The sequence below is a fragment of the Ammospiza nelsoni genome, chromosome 8, assembly GCF_027579445.1.
Source record: "Ammospiza nelsoni isolate bAmmNel1 chromosome 8, bAmmNel1.pri, whole genome shotgun sequence".
Lineage (NCBI taxonomy): Eukaryota > Metazoa > Chordata > Aves > Passeriformes > Passerellidae > Ammospiza > Ammospiza nelsoni.
Window position 1 is genome coordinate 19,791,077 of NC_080640.1, and position 18,478 is coordinate 19,809,554.

General features: G+C 44.7%; 1 protein-coding gene across 1 annotated transcript in view; it reads right to left on the reverse strand.

Moving 5' to 3' along the window:
- The window catches only part of LOC132076525 (uncharacterized), a 52,194-nt gene that overhangs the window by 11,484 nt on the left and 22,232 nt on the right, over window positions 1-18,478 (reverse strand). The window contains exons 3-4 of the mRNA XM_059477659.1: window positions 8,949-9,802; window positions 1,643-1,804 (exon numbers count right to left, since the gene is read on the reverse strand). Of these exons, the coding sequence (XP_059333642.1) occupies window positions 1,643-1,804; window positions 8,949-9,802 (1,016 nt within the window). The remainder of the gene's footprint in view (window positions 1-1,642; window positions 1,805-8,948; window positions 9,803-18,478) is intronic.

Genomic DNA, 18,478 nt, shown 5'->3' on the forward strand with positions numbered 1-18,478 from the left:
GAACAGCATTGCGAGCATTGGGTATCTACAATCCTCGTGACCAGCTCTTAATACCATGCTAACCCCATGTTTTGGGGGTTGTGTCTTCCCTAGCCATGTCTGGGACATGGAGACCGTTCCATGCTCATAGTCTACATGGAGAGTGAACATGGTTTGTAAAGGAGTCTTTGGACCCCTCCAAATTATGGATGGCAATCTTCATGTTTCATGGCCAGTGTTCCTCTTCAATTCAGAGGGGCTATGACTGAAGAACAAAATGATGGAGAGCTACTCAAATGTAGGAGATCCAGGCTCCACAGGATACCTGAGAGTGTCCAGTTTTTTAAACCACGCTGCAAGCACTGAATGTTACATCTGAGAATCCAATTCCCCACTGAACAGTATGAGACAAATGCATCTGAGAAGACACTGCTGAGAGACCTTCAGAAGTACCAAAAAGATCAAAGTTTCAAATATTTAAATGAAAGCACAGTGCCTTTCATTTCAGTGGGAGCTGGGGAGGGGGCATGTACACCAGATGATTTTGCAGCTTGGAAGAGTTACTTTGAGCAATGACTCACAGTTGTAAAGCTTCAGGAAATGTGTTAACAATTCCCAGGCTCTATGTAGGAGGCTGCATTCCTCTGAGTGTGAGAGATGGGTACATGGAAATGACAAGCTACTCTGCTCTGCAACCTGACTCAAAACTTGGCTTTGGCTCTGAGGAGGAGTCAGTCACCTACTGCAGATCCAGTCCCAGCAGGTGGGAGAGCAGCACCAGGGGAACAATGACGCTATCAGGAGAATAAAAGACTCACCACAGCACAGCTGGGAAGAAATAGCTGAGTGTGATAAACCCTTTCTGTTCCTTTGGGGAGTGTTAAAACAAACAAAAAGGCAGGGGAGGAAAAAATATGGAAATCTGGTGTGATGGCTGAAGAAGAGGTGGGGTAGTTTAATAAAATATGCAGGGACTAAAAAATGCTGATGGAAATGTTGGAAGACCCTGAAATTATTTGCAAATTTCAGTCAGATTTTCCAGCTACCTCTGGCTGATAAAAATGACAAATGGGAACACTGAAATGGTTTAATGTCAGAGATTTTTCATCTGTTAGCTTAGGAGCACAGGAAGTGAAAAAAAGCATGGAGCTGGGTTGTGGTATTTATGCTTCTCTTTCCCCTTGTGTTTGTTTTGTGAAAAATTCTGGGATTTTGACAGTTTGAAAACAGAAGGAAATGTAAGATCTTATAAATCAAAACACAATTGCTAAGGAGCTCCGTGGATTTTGTTTTGGTAGCATTGAGGAGAGGAGATGCATTCTTGGGAAGTTTACAGCTTAGAGAAGAAAAAGTTACTGACTTAGAACAGGCCACTGTATGAGGTGAGAAGTGTGCTTTTTAACTCAAAGAGGCAAGCACATTTGGGAAACCAAATTGTAGAAGACCAGAAACTCAAGCCCAGCCTCAGGAAAGTAAACCCACTGTGGTGTATGAGGCCTCCCTAAAGACCAGAGTACCCAGTCCAGGTGGGTGCTGGATGTGGTAAATTGGCATCTTCCCGCACACAGAACTTTCTGTTTGGGCCGTGAGTTTATTATTTAAGATGTATAACTCAATGGAAGATACCATGGTATCTGCTTTGGATACTACACTATCTGCTTACCTCTTTTATCTGACTCATCTTCTGCTCTTTCTGCAACCTGCACACTTGTTTTTGGAGACGCAGGTTGTGCTCCTGAAGCTGCCCAATCTTCTCAATCAGTTGGCAGATGTGTTCTAGGTATCCCAGACCAGATCCCAGGGCTTTGCTGTTACTTTGGTTCACCTGCAAAGACAATAGATCTTGGACCATGGAGTAACAAGAGATCAATTCTTACTAGGAGCTGAGAGCCCTGCACACTCCTTACAGTCATGTCCTGTGATAAAGTCAGGCTTCCTCTTGCAAGGCGCTTTGGTCTCACCACAGATTCGAGCTACAGCATTACTTGCTGAAGCTCTTTTCTGGATTACTCAGCAATTTCCACTGTCAGAGGGACTCTTCTGACTGATCACAGGCTGATGCAGAGGAAAACCTCATGACAGCCTGTTTCTAGTTCCTAGGCTAGAAACCTGGAGGTTAACCTCCCAGGCTAATTTTTGGGTTTTACTGGCATCAGAAGCCTTACAAACAAATATGGTTCAACTGTATGCAATGGATGGCTGGGGCTAGTATGGCTCATTAGCCCACAATCCTCAGTGCAAGTCACACTTTTGTGTACTAAAGCTGGGCGTAGCTCCTACCCAAAGACATGTATCTGCAGGTTGCATTGATTTGCTGAGTTGTGTACCCCAACTTGGGGGTACACTTTGTCTGCTGTACTCTGGCCCTCATCACTGGTGTGTCTGTGAGAGAAACATACTTGAATTAAGCTGCCAAAGTGAAAGAACGTCTTTCCACTAGTCTTTAGTGGATCCCAGCTTACATCCCTGCTGCTACTTTCAGTCTTGAAGAGATGCCTGAAGAAAGTTCTCAGGAGCAACTTTGCTGTCTGGCTGTGGAAGGATAATCTCTACTGCCGATTTCTCTTCAACCAGGACCTGACAGTCTCACTGCTGCTCAGCCAAGGGCAATGCTGGAGACAGAGAGTAATCCTATGGCAGAAGAAAAGCTATGATGCTTCCCAGACTCCTGCTCTGCACCTCACCATTTCTGGTGCCAAGACCACCCCAAGCACAGCGAGTGTCCTCCCCTGTGCCGTGCTCAGGCTGTGTTGAACGTGCTGCTGACAAACACACACAGGGACTCGCTTCCACCTTGGCGCTGCCTGCTGATGTGCGTGTGATATCAGTGAGTAAAATAAGCCTCAATCTTTACAAAAGCAGTGCTCTAAGTTTATCTTACTTCAAAAAATAAGTTCCCTCTACAAAAGCAGGAAGCTTACTCTGTCTCCTTTCCCACAACAATCCACATTTTTGGGGAAATGCCAGCCCTGGGACTCTTCCTGTCTTTTCATTATGTCAGAAAGCTCATGGTGTGTTCAAAAATAATCAACATTAGGATTTACTTCTTTTTAAACAAATGATGATACAACGTTATTTATAAACAGGTATTATTAAATCCAGATGCTTTTGTGTCTGAAGTTGGGACAGAGGTTGTTGACTCCAAGTCAAGCAGTTGCTCATTTAATGACTTTTATTTTCTTCTCAATCAGAGCCTGCAAAAAGTGGTGGCAAGACAAAAGTTACTCAGCTGTAAAACTGAGTATTTACTGTGGCTGTGCAATGGGAAGGGACACAGCCCCAGGACCCGAAGGGAGAACAAAGCCTATATGGTATCTGGTGGGAAAAGCTTGAATCAAAAGCACTATAACAAACATATCTAAAAGCAGCTAGGGATTTGGGGGTGCCCAGCTTGAGAAACATAATTTTCAGAAAGTACATGGGTATCAACTTCTGAAAATTTAGCCATTTTGAGCTGTCTCAAAATGAACAGTAATTTTTATATACTGTTCCAATAGACAGTCAGTAGTTCCTTATTATCCCAAAATATAGGCTTTCTGCTACACTGTACCCTCTTTTTGCACATCTAGCAACTTCTCTTCCTTCCAGTATGCTACTGCATGACTGCTGGCATGTCTGTACTGCCCTAAGGAGACACTGAGCCAAATCCAACCCATTATAGCTGTGGAAACACAAGGGGAGGCTTCAAGGGACACACAAGGTCTTGGAGGAAAACACTGGGCTCTAACTTGGCTTGGAGAAAAAGAATTAAGCATTTGATGGTGACCTCTTTCACTTAGAGACCCTCTTTTTGCTCTGTATTTGTCCTGTGCTTAATGTTATGCAGTCCTGCTTCATGTCTGTGGCTGCTGGGTTTGTAGGCCAAAATGGGCAGGGGGAGGAGAGAAGAGGGTCCTGCTTTTCCATGCTCTGTGTCTAGAGCTGAAGGCTCTGGAAAGCAAAGGTGTGTTTGGGACAAGCATGGAAAAAACGTGGCTTTTAGCAAAAGTTAGAGTAAATTTCTAACTCCTGAAAGTAAATGCAGGTGCCAAGAAAATGAGAGGGAAAAGGTTGGACTCAATATGCTGAAGATCCCTGCTTCACATCCAGATTTCAGAGGCTGCTTAAGGCTGTTTGGGCTACTTAATGACAAATTAATCTGCATTTTATTGAAGTGATCTCAGAAAGCACAAATTGGGCAGAGCCTCCAGTGCTTGCACATTTCTGCAGGGCCAGCCTCCTCTGTGGTCAGAATGCAATGGTGAAGATTTTTAGGGGTGTGCTTCAGCCTGCCACAGGGCTGGTTAGCATTAGGATTGCTCAGATATGGCAAGTGTTCCATACAGAATATTTGTGTAATTTAGCTGGTTGCCCCCAAAACAATTGCACAGAGAGAGTCTCTCTAGGAACCCTTCAAAGACTTTGTTTTTTCATAGACTGGAAATACCTAAAGACCCCTAGCTATCTTTTGGTGATGCCAAGTGCACACAGAGTCTGGTCTGTCATATTCTGGTCTAAATATTTTCCTCTCAGCATCTGAGACAGTTTTATGCAAGTAGTGAAGAGTCAGCAACCACAAGAAAACTGCAAACATTTTCCAGGATGTCTCTTCCATTCTCTGTCCTCCCAGCTGAAGCTTCATGACGGAAATTTGTCCTACTTTCCACATGGTAATTGTCAAATAGTGTTGGAACAAAAGCTGTGTGCCCATTTTTGAGATGATGAAGCCTATGAAGAAGGAAAAATATCCTGCCTACTTTTCCGTAAGATGAAGATGGGGAGGATCATAAAGACAATTTATGAATCACATGGTTAAAGCTTCTCTAGGAAAGTAAGAATGTAATGTACAAATACATGCCAGATTTTGCTTTTAGGCATGAGACTGAGCCAGACCCTCATCTGGAAGAAACAGAGTGAAAGGCTCCCAGTTATGCTATGCTGAGTTACTCATATTATGGTTTTTTGACCCTGAGGAGAAGATGTACTACATTGACTGCACACCTGTGTAACCAAAGAGGGATCTTTGCCCTTGTCAGTGCTCACCTGACTAAGTTTTGGGCACAGGTTTTCATTATGTGTGTCCCTGGCAATAAATCATGACAGTTGTGCAGGCCCACAGATTTCTTAGGAAGCTTAAAAATACAGATCAGCATCTGCACTGAGGACTTTGGCTTATCTAGAGCCCTCTAGTCAATATTTTGACTGGCATAAATCACATCTTTTCCTCTGTGGCTGCACAGCTCACAGAGGTGAGAGCCTGTCCTCTTGTCTCTGGGGAATATTGTGCTCACTGCAGCAGCTGATCACTACAAAGAGTTGAAGTTCAGTGGGAGCTGCAAGAATAAGAGTTGCTTTCAAGTCTCTTGTCCAACTGATGTAAAATCAAAATCTGCATGTCTGATCATCTGGTCAGCACTTTGTCCAGCCTCATTTCAGCCACTATCTGTTACTTGGATGCATGTGATGTGCTTTTCTACAATTGAGCTCAATGGAGAACTGTCCTGGGCTGGACCTGGCAGCAGGAGCTGAAGATGACAGGCAGTTTGCAGGGGAAGCTTTGTTTTGTTCAGAAAAATGCTCACTGATGTATCTTGCATTGCCTTAGGTTTCTGTGCTTTACACAAGGCTCTCCACTTTTCTTGTGCATAGTTTTGGGTTATACTAGCTGCATCCTGCCATGCATCCCTCACTGTGCACTCTGGCCATGTGAGCATGGCTGGTACAGGCAGCGCAGTGGTCACTGCACCACCCGACAGGGAACAAGAGAATTTCAGCCCTCCCATCCCGGGCCCAGAGCAACCAAACAGTGACACAGCCACAGGCTGAGCTGAGTGGGAAGCATTTGTCACTGGTAGCTGACAGCACCAAAAGGCTTGTGAATAACAGGAAAGAGAGGGATCGTGTTGTATATTTCTGATGTCTCCACCCTGCTGTCCAGGAGGGGCTGTGCCTGCTGATAGCTTCTGGTTTCCTCTGAGCAGCACGCACAGGCCAGGGGGCTGACCATCACAGGTAGCCCTATCCTTCCCCTGGACTGTACCGCTCTATAGAGAAACATTTTGACTGCTTTGGCCCAGGATAAATAGCACTGTGTGAATAATGATTTTTTTTCACTTAATGCTGATGGTGCTTCCATCCTTTTTCTTCTAGGAGGCTGGGTTGGGCTGGGCTGACGTTAAATGTAAACTTTATGGAGTGTGAGGAAGTGTTTGTAAAGCAAAAGCATCAAAAGCTATGTATCTTCAAACTTCAAGCTTAAAAGGAAATGCTTTTATTTAGGCTTCAAAGTTCTTTCTCTTGTTGTTTGACAGCTTCCATTTTCTTTCATCTTTCAAAATGTAGGCAAATTTCAAAATAATGACAGTTCAAAACAAAAGATCAGAAAGCTTTGTCTAAAAATGCTGCACTGAAATGATTTGATGTATATTTTCAGCCAAAGCCATTCACCAACCGAATCCAAGTGGTCAAAACATTTGGTCATTTCCAGTCTCTCTTTTTCAACATTTTCCTTCCTGTTCTCTTGGAAGTGGCCTCAGCAGTGAGGGATGGTCAGGAGGACATCAAGGGACAACTTCATCCAGAGACTGAATCCTTGTTTGGCTGTGGTAAGCCAGTGAGCACAGTTGGTACTGCCAAGGCAGCTGAGCTGGGGAAACTCAACTACTCTTCTGTTACTTCAAAGTTCCCAAAACCATCAATAGAACTGAGGAAGATGGTGTCACCTGTAACTAAATAATGCTCTCACTGAGCATTAATTATAAGCCAGTGTAAGCACTTTTGCCTTTCTATCAACATTAATTTAACACAAGAATTGACTTGATGGAGCAATTTGGTTTGCCATGTTCTTGCCAAGCAGGGTGGGAATACACTGTGCTGGCCTGCTTTCTTTCAGCCAACAGTGATTCATTTCCAGGGATATCTTAGTGCCTCAGAAGACAACAGGCCATAGCAGAGATTGGTTTCTAAGTACCATTTTGTGTCTTGGACAGACAAATGTGAAAACCACAGAGAAAGCCTGGAGCAGATCCTCAGATGGGATGAACTGAGATGCATCTGTCAGCTGTATGGTCAGATGATCACCTGGATCTCACTCCTGAACAGGTCTCTGTTGTATGACAGTGAGGACAGGTCAGCCTGGTGTAAGCTTAGTGAGGGCAGAAGACTCTGCATCTGCCAGAGGCTGTCCTGGTGCTCTGAGGCACACAGTGCAGCAGCTGCTGCAGGGCTGTGCAGCAGTCCATGGGCATTTCTTGTCCCAGTCAACTTGGTGCTACCTGGCATCCCAGCAGTTTGAGGAGTGATGCTCTTGAGAAAAGTCAGCCTGGGGGTGTGCTGTGAAGAGGGGCAAACTTCCCCAGCATCTAGGTCACAGCTGTATTTACACAGCTCAAAAAACAAAGAAAAGTGCTCTAGGGCACAGGGCTTTAGCACTCAGCCAGTGAGGATATTAAAAAGGAGGGGAGATAAGCCACCAAGAGCTTAATTTCCTCTTCAGCTTCTTTCTAATTTATTCTCTTGTTTATTTAAACGCTTTTCTTTGGTAAACTGAGGCTCCATTTCACTAAGGGTTTAAAGGAATTTCACAGGCATACAGAACTGTCCACAAGACCAAATCTGGGTGCAAACTCTCCAGAGTGAAACGTAGAATTTAGGTAACTTTTTATGAAGTCTCCTTATGGTCAGATTCTGCTGCTCTCATCTTTTCTTGAACTCTCTGCCAAATGGCCAGATCAGTCTGGGAGCTGTGCAAAATAGACATCTGTCTTCTGCCATGTGTGAGATAGCTCTGGGGAGGAAAACACTGCTCAGATGGGTTGTGTGTTGCTTGTACTTCTTTGATAAGCAGTGTTAACAGAGATGAGACATCTCTGACCTTCCTCACTGCTCAAGAGGTTTTGGCATGCTGGAAAGGAAGTCCAGTGCCCAATTGTTCAGGGCAGCGAGATCACGGTTAAATTATTTGCACAGCACACATCACTTGTTACTTGGCTTACTCCCACCCATCTCCAATTCCAATTCATCACTATTACCACAATGAACACCTCCCCAAAAAATCCCTGCTAGGCCCCATTTGATGCTTTTGTGTTTGTGACCCTCTTCACCTAGTCTGTCTTTCTCCTTTTTCCTTCCCTTTGCTCATGGGGCTCTTTGGTCTCTCTCTCTGTCAAGAATCATTTCCCCACTGAGATATTTACTTTCCTGGTTCCTGGAACCCACTGCAGTGATCTGTCCTCACTTCAGCAGCATGAGGCTTCAGGCAAAGAGCTGGGGGGAGCACTTACCAGCACCTGCTATGGGAGAAGGTGCACAGAAGGGCTTTTTATTCTCTTGTCAGTGGTAGCAAGGGGAAAGAGAGGGAGTAAGGAGTGAGACAACCTGCTGAAATTTGGTCTTTGCAGTTTGGCCCATCACAGCTATGCTGGCAAGTCAAAATGGCATCTCCAACTCCAGCCCGACAAAAATCTGAATTTGTGAATTAGCTCCCTGCTCATGCATTATTTGAGACAGTTGACTCAACAGGGCACAACAGGCCTGGGCAGAAATTAATTAACCCTCAGACAAGTTCTTTACAAATTTCACTGCCCCAAAAGCAAGCCAGCTATTCCCAGAGACAAGAATAACCTAGTCTTGAAAATAAACCTATGTTCTGACCCCCACCCCATGTATCAGAGGATGATGACTTAACTTCATAATCTTAATTCTGAGACCAGAATCAAGTCCATCCTCTTATCTAGAGATTTTATAAACACCAGATTTCAAGGAGTCATTTTTCATCCTTATCCAGACCTGGTATTCACAAATTAATTCAGAATTTTACTGGTAAGAAAAGAAACCTTTAAAATCAAATACCATTTTTTACTGCTTACAAGTTTCAGGGGAGATATTCTAAATTCACTCAGATATGTCTAATTTGTGACAAATATGACTTGAACACTGACTAGGGTGTTTGGACAGGCTTAGATTTAAGATTAAGTTCACATATTTCGTACCTCACTCAGTCTACAGCATTCATCCATGTATTCATCCAGGCTGTCGCTTGTGGGGCACTTCTTCAGCTGATGTTCATGGATCTGAAGGTCTTGCATGCTGCCAAAATTCTCTGGAAAATTGTCAGCAATTGTCTTTGGCTCTTCTATGGGACCTGGAGTGGAAAGAGTGCTTTCCCTGGAAAGGTCCATCTCTGCAGTAGGTTCCTTTTCTGGAGACTGCTTGTCATCCTGGTGAAAATGTTCATCAGGACTTTCTTCCTGAGGGTCATTGAAGTCTTCAAGGGAAGCTGTAGGATCCTGCACAGCATCTGCCTCCTGACTATAGTAATCATCTTGCTTTTTGCTCTCTGGATCTTGTAGAATAACTTTTCTGGCATGTTCTTTACATGTTCTCATTAACTGATGGTCAATTTCTGGGGAAGAAGAGGTGCTAAGCACACCCGAGTCACAAAATGAGTCTCTGTTGTGAAGCACAAAGCTCTTTTCTGAGCCCGTGGGCGTTGATGGAGAATTAGCACCACTTGGCAGCTCAACCCCCGAGTCCTCAGATTCGAATTTGGAGAATCTGTGGAGCCGGCACTTGGACTCGAAGGCGCTGAGGTCAGGCAGGGTGGCTACACAGTCACTGCTTGCGGGGCCATCCACACAGTCTGCATCTGCTGCCCTGGCTGCTGCATCTGGGCTTCCCAAGCAGGCTGGTGGGACACTGGCATCGGGAAGATGGGACTCCTCTGTGCAGGCTGTGTCAGCTGGAGCCTCTGGGATTAACCCTGGGTTTTGAATTCCTTCATTGCTCAGTATCTTCATGTGTGTTAACACGACTTTGTCCTCAGCAGGTGGGCTCCTCTTACCTGCTGAAAAAAGTAGAAGGTCACAGGAGGCTACAAAACTCAAGTGTCTAATGCATCCCTTGAGGGATGTGGAATGTAAAACTGCCTATACCAAGGTGGTAGAGGGGGACAACCCTAATTTGTTTTTCTTGAGCTATATGAAGCTTTCTTGTGGGCTTTGCTGCAACGAAAGGCTTGTGTTTCATAGCCTCAGAGTCCTCCAGGGGGGTTCATAAAAGCACAATTCTGATTTGATAGGTAAAAACAACATATGTAGGCAGGTAACATTTTAGTAATTATCTGTGTATAGATGGAGAGATGTACATGTTCTTTCAGTCTGATCGACATTAATTAAAGGCCGAAATATTTTTTTCCAATTAAATATATTCTGAACCATCAGAAAAAAAGAGTAAAATGAAATCACTCTTCCCAGAGGCTTAAGTGAATTTTGGGTTGCAACAAGCAATTTGAAAACTCTTTGGTATTCTCTGCAGTATTCTCTGCTCACACACATGTGACAAAAAATCAAGTTCTGATGAAAAAAGCAAGTGTAAAAAGCACTATAGATCTTTTCACTCCCTATATGGTTTTAGCTATGAAGTAATGTCTTTAAAGTGAGCTCCTACCTTATTTGTAAAGACAAAAGAGATGGGGGCAGCCTTGCTTGAGAGCTTTTGCACAAAAACAAAGAAGACTTGTTTTCAAGTCACAATTATTTTACACAGTAATGTGATAGAACAGTCTCTGGGTGAAAGGCTGATCTTCAAGGGTCAGAGATCTGCTCCCAGGTTTTTCTGAATATAATATTTCATAGTGCAAACATTTGGGTCACGATGCCATGAGAGCCAGTGTGAAAGTTCTGCATCTACCTTTTAGCAAACTGCAAATCTCAGCTCCAAGTATGTATGTTTGTGAATTTGGAACCAAGAATTGATGCAGAACAAAACTTCAGTTTCCCTGGTATCTTTTCCCTTAGTGCCCAACCCCGAGTGCCTCAGAGGGCTACAATGCATACACTTTTCTGGATGTCTTACTTTCTACTTCATTTCCCTCTCCTCTTTCTTTTTGCCTGAATCAGACCAGCATCAGCTTCACAAACTCACTGCCAATAATGTAAATCTCCCTAGGTGGGCAGGAAAGCCCAGGATCCACCCCACCTGGATCAGGGAGAGCTGTGCAGTGCAGTTCTCCTTTGCGGTGACCCAGAAGCTCCCTGTTTCAGAAATAACCCATCTTTACCTCCTCCAGCTTGCTTTCTGTAAAGTACTTAGATAAGGGAGACTTGTACTCATGAAGGCCAAGCTAACTATTACATGGATCATTTTCTACTTTATTTGAATTCCCTTCATTTGATCTTGAGAATTTCCTGGCATACCACTGAAACATGCCCTTTGCTGTTCATAGACACCCACTGATTTAATATTTCACACTAGATTTTTATGAAGGGCAGTCAGTGATAAATAATCTGATGGGTTTCTTGTGGTACATAGTCCTAATACCCCTTATATAAGATTTGTTTATCATATAGAGAATTGCACTGCCTCCCTTAGCAGGATTCACAAGCATCTTCCTAGTGCCAAGAGCCATGTTTGGCACAGTCAGTGCTAGACCTCAGCAATACAACACCAGGATGTTGCTGTGATGAGGGACAAGAAAAAGACATTACCCAGGAAAGCTCATCAGGAGCTGCCTGTGCTGGGCTCTGTTGTTATTCTTCCCCTTTTGGGATATGTATGAAGGACCCTGACCTGAGGATAAAGAATAGGGTGACAGGTTTGCAGCTTCACATATAGCAAAACATCAGCTCTAAGAGGGAGCTGGGTGCCAGGGCTTGGAAGGAGGAGGTGGAACTGAGTCACTTTGATTTGGAGTCAAGAGGATCTACCTGCTCAGCTGCAAACAACTCTTGGCAGCCAGACAAAAAATGTTGTATCTGCATGAAAAATACAAGGCTTACAGGCTCTTCTGATGGCCTCACTACCCAGCTGGCCAACAAAACCACCGAGAGTCAGGAGGAGAGCAGCTGCATTCCTGCAATTACTTTTAGGAACAAACCATACAGCTGTCACTCTTACCAGGAATTACTACATGCAATGGTAGTTTTTTCCCACAGACTGATTGTTCTCACTTATTAATCATGCCATGCTTTCCTTTGACTGGAGATTCTCTCACTTCTTTCAATCTGCCCCTGTTTTTCCTTGCTTAACTGGTTTCACCCTGGCCTACACAAATATTGCTTTGTCTAAAATCAGGAAGCAGCATATTAAAATGAGGTCTTGCTACTTACAGAAGGAGATGTCAGATGCTTTACTGCATATCTTTTAGGACTACAAAAGCTGCAATGTGAAGGTTTGGCTGGAGTAGAAAGAATAGAAAATAAGATGAAATCTTTGACCCTCTGTGGGATGGCCGCCTTGGTGCCAACAACAGTTCTTTGGTCTCCCCTTACTGTGGTCACTAGCAACAGGTTTTACAAAAATTGGTAATCTGTTCTAGGCTGCAAACCATTGCTCTCAGCACTGTCAGGTCCTGCAAACCACAGAGCATTTCTGATTTATTCTTCCAACACCCTATGATGAGGCAAAATGTTATCATCCCCCTACCACAAGAGCAGAATACTGGAAAAGGACAACAGGATTTTGCAACACACTTTGGCACCTCATCCTCATTCATTCAATAATATTTTCCTGTGGTCAGTGAGGTCATCTGTGCTACAGCAGAAAGATCTCCAGTGATTAAGGCAGTGACCTGAAACTCAGGTTATTCTTGCTGCACCTCACTGAGAGAAGAGTCTCTCTTCTTCCTCTCTATTAACTGGATTATAGAATCTCAACCATGGGGCTTCCAAGAAGCAGATTGTTCCTGCTACAGATCTCAAAAGAGGCATACAAAAACACTTAGCTCTTTCAAGCATATTGCTAACAAACACCAGAATGGTGCAATTAAAGTTCATCTGCTTAATTGAGGGGAAAAGAAAAAAAAAAAAAAAAAAAAAAAGCGACCCAGACCCTCAGCTGCTATAAATTAACTCATTTCCAGGGCCTTAACAGAACTGTGTCAGCTCATTTTGGCCGAGGGCTTGGCCTGTAAGTGCTTTGTTCAGCAGTACCAGGGGCCCTGAGTAAAGCAAGGAAGGGAGATAACTCCTGCCTGGCACTGGAGGGAGTGTGCTGCAGGGGTACGGCTGCAACAACTCTGCACGGGGGCTTCTGAAAGCAGGTGTGAAGAACTCCAGAGAGCTGAACGGTGCCATTAACAATGGTAAGATGTAATTTACCCGTGCTGGAGGCCAGCCAGGTTTAACGCTGCTGTTCCTGGGAATCCAGCCAAGATTTTTGTTGTTGTTGTTTGTTTCTTGTCCCCTGGACCGGTTTTCCACACCCCTCTAGGGTGGGGGTAAGATAGCAAATGCTGTAGTTTTTAGGAAACTGGCTGCTACGCTGGTGTGGCAGCCAGGGAAGGAGTGGAGTTTTGTGTGCATGTTTCAGAATCAGTACAGGTTCCTGAAGCATATTCAACATGTGTGCCCAGGCCAAACATTGTCTCAGGGTAGTTTGTGCTACTTGACTAGTAGGCCTTTCAAAGAGTTATATGGCTCTGTAATCACCCTAGAGGTATACAGGATTCCCTGGATTGAAATACATGTCTGTAACTGGTGGTGAGTGATCATGTGAAGCCCTGGGAAGTGGGTTTCCTGTGCCTGTAAAGCTGGAGAATCAGCCTGCTTCCCAAGTCACAAGAAGGTGGTGACACTGAACTAGCTAACACCTGAGGTAATTGGTAGGGAGCGAAAGGAGCAGATGTGTTCCACCTAAGTCTCTAGAACTTTGCTCTGCATCACGTTTAAATTGCTTTCTAGGATATTTCTATGTTGCAGTTAGCATAGCCTAATAGAGAAACTTAAATCTTTCAAAGGTAAATACCCTCCCAATCATCTCCTGTCCCAAGGCTTCACTTCTTGGGACTTTTTAGTCCAAGTTATTTTTCCAGTAGCACAATAACTAGCAGCTGCCAGGACTCGGCCTGGTGTATTACTGACCAGGAGAAGGAGGGCAGATACCTAAATATAAAATTGCTTTCAAGCAATTTCTTTATCCCAAGTAAGTTGGATGCATGAGATTTAACTCAAACAACTGCCCAGGAACAACTCCTTTGTATTTCCAATCCTGCTCAAGCCAAATTCTTGAAAAAGCTCCCACCTTTCTAGTAAACCAAGCCAAAGTCTATATCCAACTCCCCGTGCTCCAAAGTACTGAAACCTATGTCTGTTTTTTTTCTTTTTTGCATCTATGCCTGTGATTCAAAGTTGTGTTTCACTGGCAATTCCTTCAGTGCAAGACCTGTTAAGCTCTGCTACATCCCTGAGAGGGTCCATGGTCTCTGATGCACTGACTTAAGTATAATAGCACGTGGTTTTCTGATGTATGCAACTAATGAAGCACTGGTGGACAGGAAGAGGTCAGGCTAGCAGTGGAATGAGTGCTGCTATTGGCAGTAGAGAGACATACCATACCAGCACTGCCCTTTGCTGCTCTTTTCCTTTCCAGTCTCTGCCCACCTGTTGTCTCAAATGTTCATCCTGATTTTTAGGCTACTTGGCATGGGGAGAATCTCTGTTGAACATGGCACAACTGGAGCCAAAGCTTTGCTTGTCTCCATCTACCACTGTCTTATAAAGGATAGCAGAGGTAGAGCCATGGCAGCCTTGTGCTCGTCTCTAGAACTGCTGCAAGGTCCATGTGCACAGCGAACCCATCGGTAGGTCTGTATAGGATGAACAGCCCAGAGATACTCAGAGAATCTCTTCCTCTCCCTGCTACTGTGTGCCACACATGCCACAAGACATGCAACATCCTACGCACTGCAGTTTATAAGGCCAGCACATTCCCACTTTACTGTGCCACCAAAAATAGAGGGTATCACCAATGACTTGGGTTGTTGGTGTAGCAGGGACTTTGCACAGCTACCCTGCAAAGGAAGACCAACCTCAAACCACAGCACTCCTACTATTCTGCTTAGCCCTGAGTACAGGAGTGAGGTGCACATGCGAAGTGCCAGAAAAGGTTTTTCAGTGTCCTTTGCAGGACACAGCCTGCCTAGTAACTCCTGTCTGGCTCCAGCTGTGCCAAGAATGAAACCCTGCCATGCAGGACTGGTTCTGTGATGGTTCTGTGGCCTCCAAGTAACAGACTAAGAGATGATTGTTGCCTTTTCAAGAATCATTACATAGCAGTGACTAGTGCACTGGAGTCAGACTCATGACGTGGAAATGAGAGGCTGCCTCTCCTATTCAGTCCTTGCATTCCCTCATTTTCCTTCCTTCCCGTACAAAAAGACTCCCTCAGTTTTGTCACTGTGCCACATTCTAGCACTGCTGGCAGGACGGCTCAGGTGGTATTTCCCTTTCATTTCGAAGAGGTGGGTTTTTTTCTCACCAGTGATGAGGTCTCAATTTCCCAGCATTTAAGAGAGAAGGGGTCACTTCCTTTCTGAAACAATAGGCATTTTTTGCTGATGACTTTTCCCCCACGTGTGCTGAAGGGTGGGGTCGGGCGCTGGGGCCGTGCTGGAACCTCCAGAGCAGCCCCCACGCAGGGCCAGCGGGGGCCGTGTCCCCTCCCCGGCTGGGAAGAGCTTCCCTAGCGCAGCCCTGGGGGCTCAGGCAGGCCTTGCAGGGCCTCAGAGCTCACTAGAACAGAATTACTCTTACGCTTCCAAAAACCCCAAACCAACCCAACAAACAAAGTCCCCACCCCAAAAAGTCAGTAACCGCTACCAACTAACTCTCTGTGAGCAAAGTCTATCTCCACACAGCTTTGCCATGGATTCCCACGGGGTGGGATCACCCGACTCCCTGGTGCTTTACCGGACTGTCGATCCCAGTCCTGGCAATGGCAGAGGTGCTACTTGTCACCAAAAGTCTGCGAACTATCTGCCTTCCCCAATGCTTTTCAGGCAGCGTGCTGAGTGTGCTGCCGGATCTTGGGCTGAGCAAGGCTTCTCCTAAGTAATTAGGATAATCACAAGCTGAAAAATTTATACAGAAACCTTATCACAGGGTCTGTTGTCTTCAGTGCACCAGTTACAACTTCTACCTATAAAAACAGAAACTTGTGAAGGCATGAAAATCACAGTCAGAGGAAAGGTCGGAGTTTTTTGTTGTTTTATTTTGTTTGGTTTGCTTGTTGTTTTGGGTTTTTTTTTTTTTTACTGGAGTTGTGACTGAAAAATTCACATTTGCAGGGGAGCATGCTGCCGTGTTGTAACAGTATTTGCACAATATATTCGATTCCCTAAACTTCAATTTATCCAGCTGGAGAAGTGAATTGCACATGGAATTCATGAATATACATATACAATTTGTTTTGCTCAAAATGTTGCATGCAAAGGAATAGTTATGACAAAGCTGGATTTCAGATAGTCCTTGAACAAAAAGCACAAAACACTTAGATCCTTTGGCTCCAAGGTGGTCTCTAGTCTCCATGTTAGTTAAGTGTGTGAAGTTCCTTAGGATTGTAGTTTGGTAATATAACGTGACCAGAAATGTTATAGGTCCCCACAGGTGCAGCTGGTAATGATAAATCCATATAAAGTAGATGCCGAGAGAAAGATAACAGAGTTCAAGGACTCTGAAACTCTCTGAGGAGACATTCATTGCTTTAGTATCTGTGTTTGAGAAAAGAGAAGCTAATTATAACTCTTTTCAAGCATTTGAGGAAGAATGAGAGGGAGATTGATCGATTGTTTACTGATTGATATAGTTGGGTGAACTAAAGAGGAAATGGATTTCCAAGTAGAGAGGCCACTTGACACTTTTACAGCTTGCTCCTATTCATTCCAAGTGACCTGTAAAGTTTTTGAAACCTAGCGACAGGTGTGATAGATTAGTGACCTCTGGCAGAAAGTCCCGGGGCACAGCAGGTCCCCTCAGACCACCTGGTTTATCAGTTACCTGTGCAGGCTGGCAGTCACCAGTTTTTAGACCAACACCTGGCCCTGAGCACTGCACCAGCTACAGCGCTGCTCCCACTCGTTTCTGCATTCTCGCTGCAATTTATTTCTTTGTATCTAGGACCCGGAGGGAAAACCCGGCCGGGGGTAATTTTGGTGCACAAGGATTAGCGCCTAAATCCTCCCTGCTCTGCAATGTAACCGGTCCTGAGGGCTGGGGGAGGGATGAGGTTCAGCCCCTACAATCACCTATGGGTCTTATTTGAGAGACTTTTGTCAGGGAGATGACAGCTGCCACTAAGGACCTGCAAATCCTTCTTGGAAATTCCCATGTGTTCCTCCAAGAGAAAGGTTCAAAACCTTAAATAAAGGAAATAGTGCTTTGATGAGCAGCCCTGTATAACAGCAAAAGATTATTTAGCACACAACTCAGAGATATGTCTGAGCAGAAAATTAAAACAATAGAAACAAATATATCACACATTGGCAAAAACTGTCTAATTTAGATCTTTTCCTTGTACATCTGATCTGCAGGCTGCCTCATATCACAGAGGATTATTCAGCCAGAAATTAGCTAGGAGCCAGGAGGCCCTTTACAAGGATGGAACATGCCCCCCAGGGATGACAGGTATGTAGTAATTCAGGTTTTATTGCCTATAATAGGCTTGGATAAACAACTGTTCAATAGCCCCAAAGACCAAGGCCATTTAGACATCAGTGCTTCAACTGAGGCCAAAGGAACTCGAGAATGGCTTAACAGCGACCTTTCTAATACCATTCTTCATGACAGTCATTGCTGTCCCTTGGTAAAACCCTGGAGACCTGCTTCTGCTCAAACAAGGTAGCACTGGACAGGCATAACCATGCTCTGGCATGTCTGAAATCTTTTATAGTTGCAGTGAGGGAAGAGCCAAGAATGCTATTTCTGAATAGAGACAGTGTCCAAATCAGGACATGCATAACATTTGGTGTCTTTTTCCTAGCTGAAGTCATTAGAGAGTGATGTTGCTGTTTCTTATTTGGATAAATTCTAGCTGAACCTCTTTTTGATCCCTCAGTGCTCTGTAAGATAACTCTGTTTCCCCACCAAAGCTTTCACCTACCCTCTTAACAATACTGCTATGTCTGGGTGATGAGGGACACTTCCATGTGGAAGAGCAAGCTTCCTTTCACCTCCTAACCCTGCCATCAGGTTTGCACTGTATATCTTGGAGGAAACAAGTTCATGGTCCAATTACATCCAGGGCAAAAAGGAGCAGTTCCCACCATACTGCAAAACACCCCTCAAACACCCTCCATATCTTAGGGGGATGCTGGCATGTTCTCACAGCAGCATTGCTCTAGAGCCCTTTCACTGGGTGTCACTGGGTAGCAGTTTCCAGACTGAGCCCAGGCAGAGCAAGGTGCTTCAGCAGCCTGGCTGGCAGCAGCACTGAACAGTGACCTGCTGGGGCACCTCACAGAGGCTCCAGCTCACACAAAGCTCCAAGTAGCTGCCCCAGACCAGGACAGCTGGGAAGCACAATCTAGGCAGTGTGTCTTCAATAATGTGTCCTTTCTGATGACTCCATGGGAACAATTGCTGCAGCACCCCAAAAGAAGCAGGAGTTTGGCATAAGGATGGAAGGTCGGGACCCCAGGAGGTATCACCGCCCCAAACACATGGGTTTGCAACATTTTTACCGTCCTGCTGTTGCACTGCACACTACACTTACGCTCTCACAAGCTCTGTCTGTAGCCACCTGTATG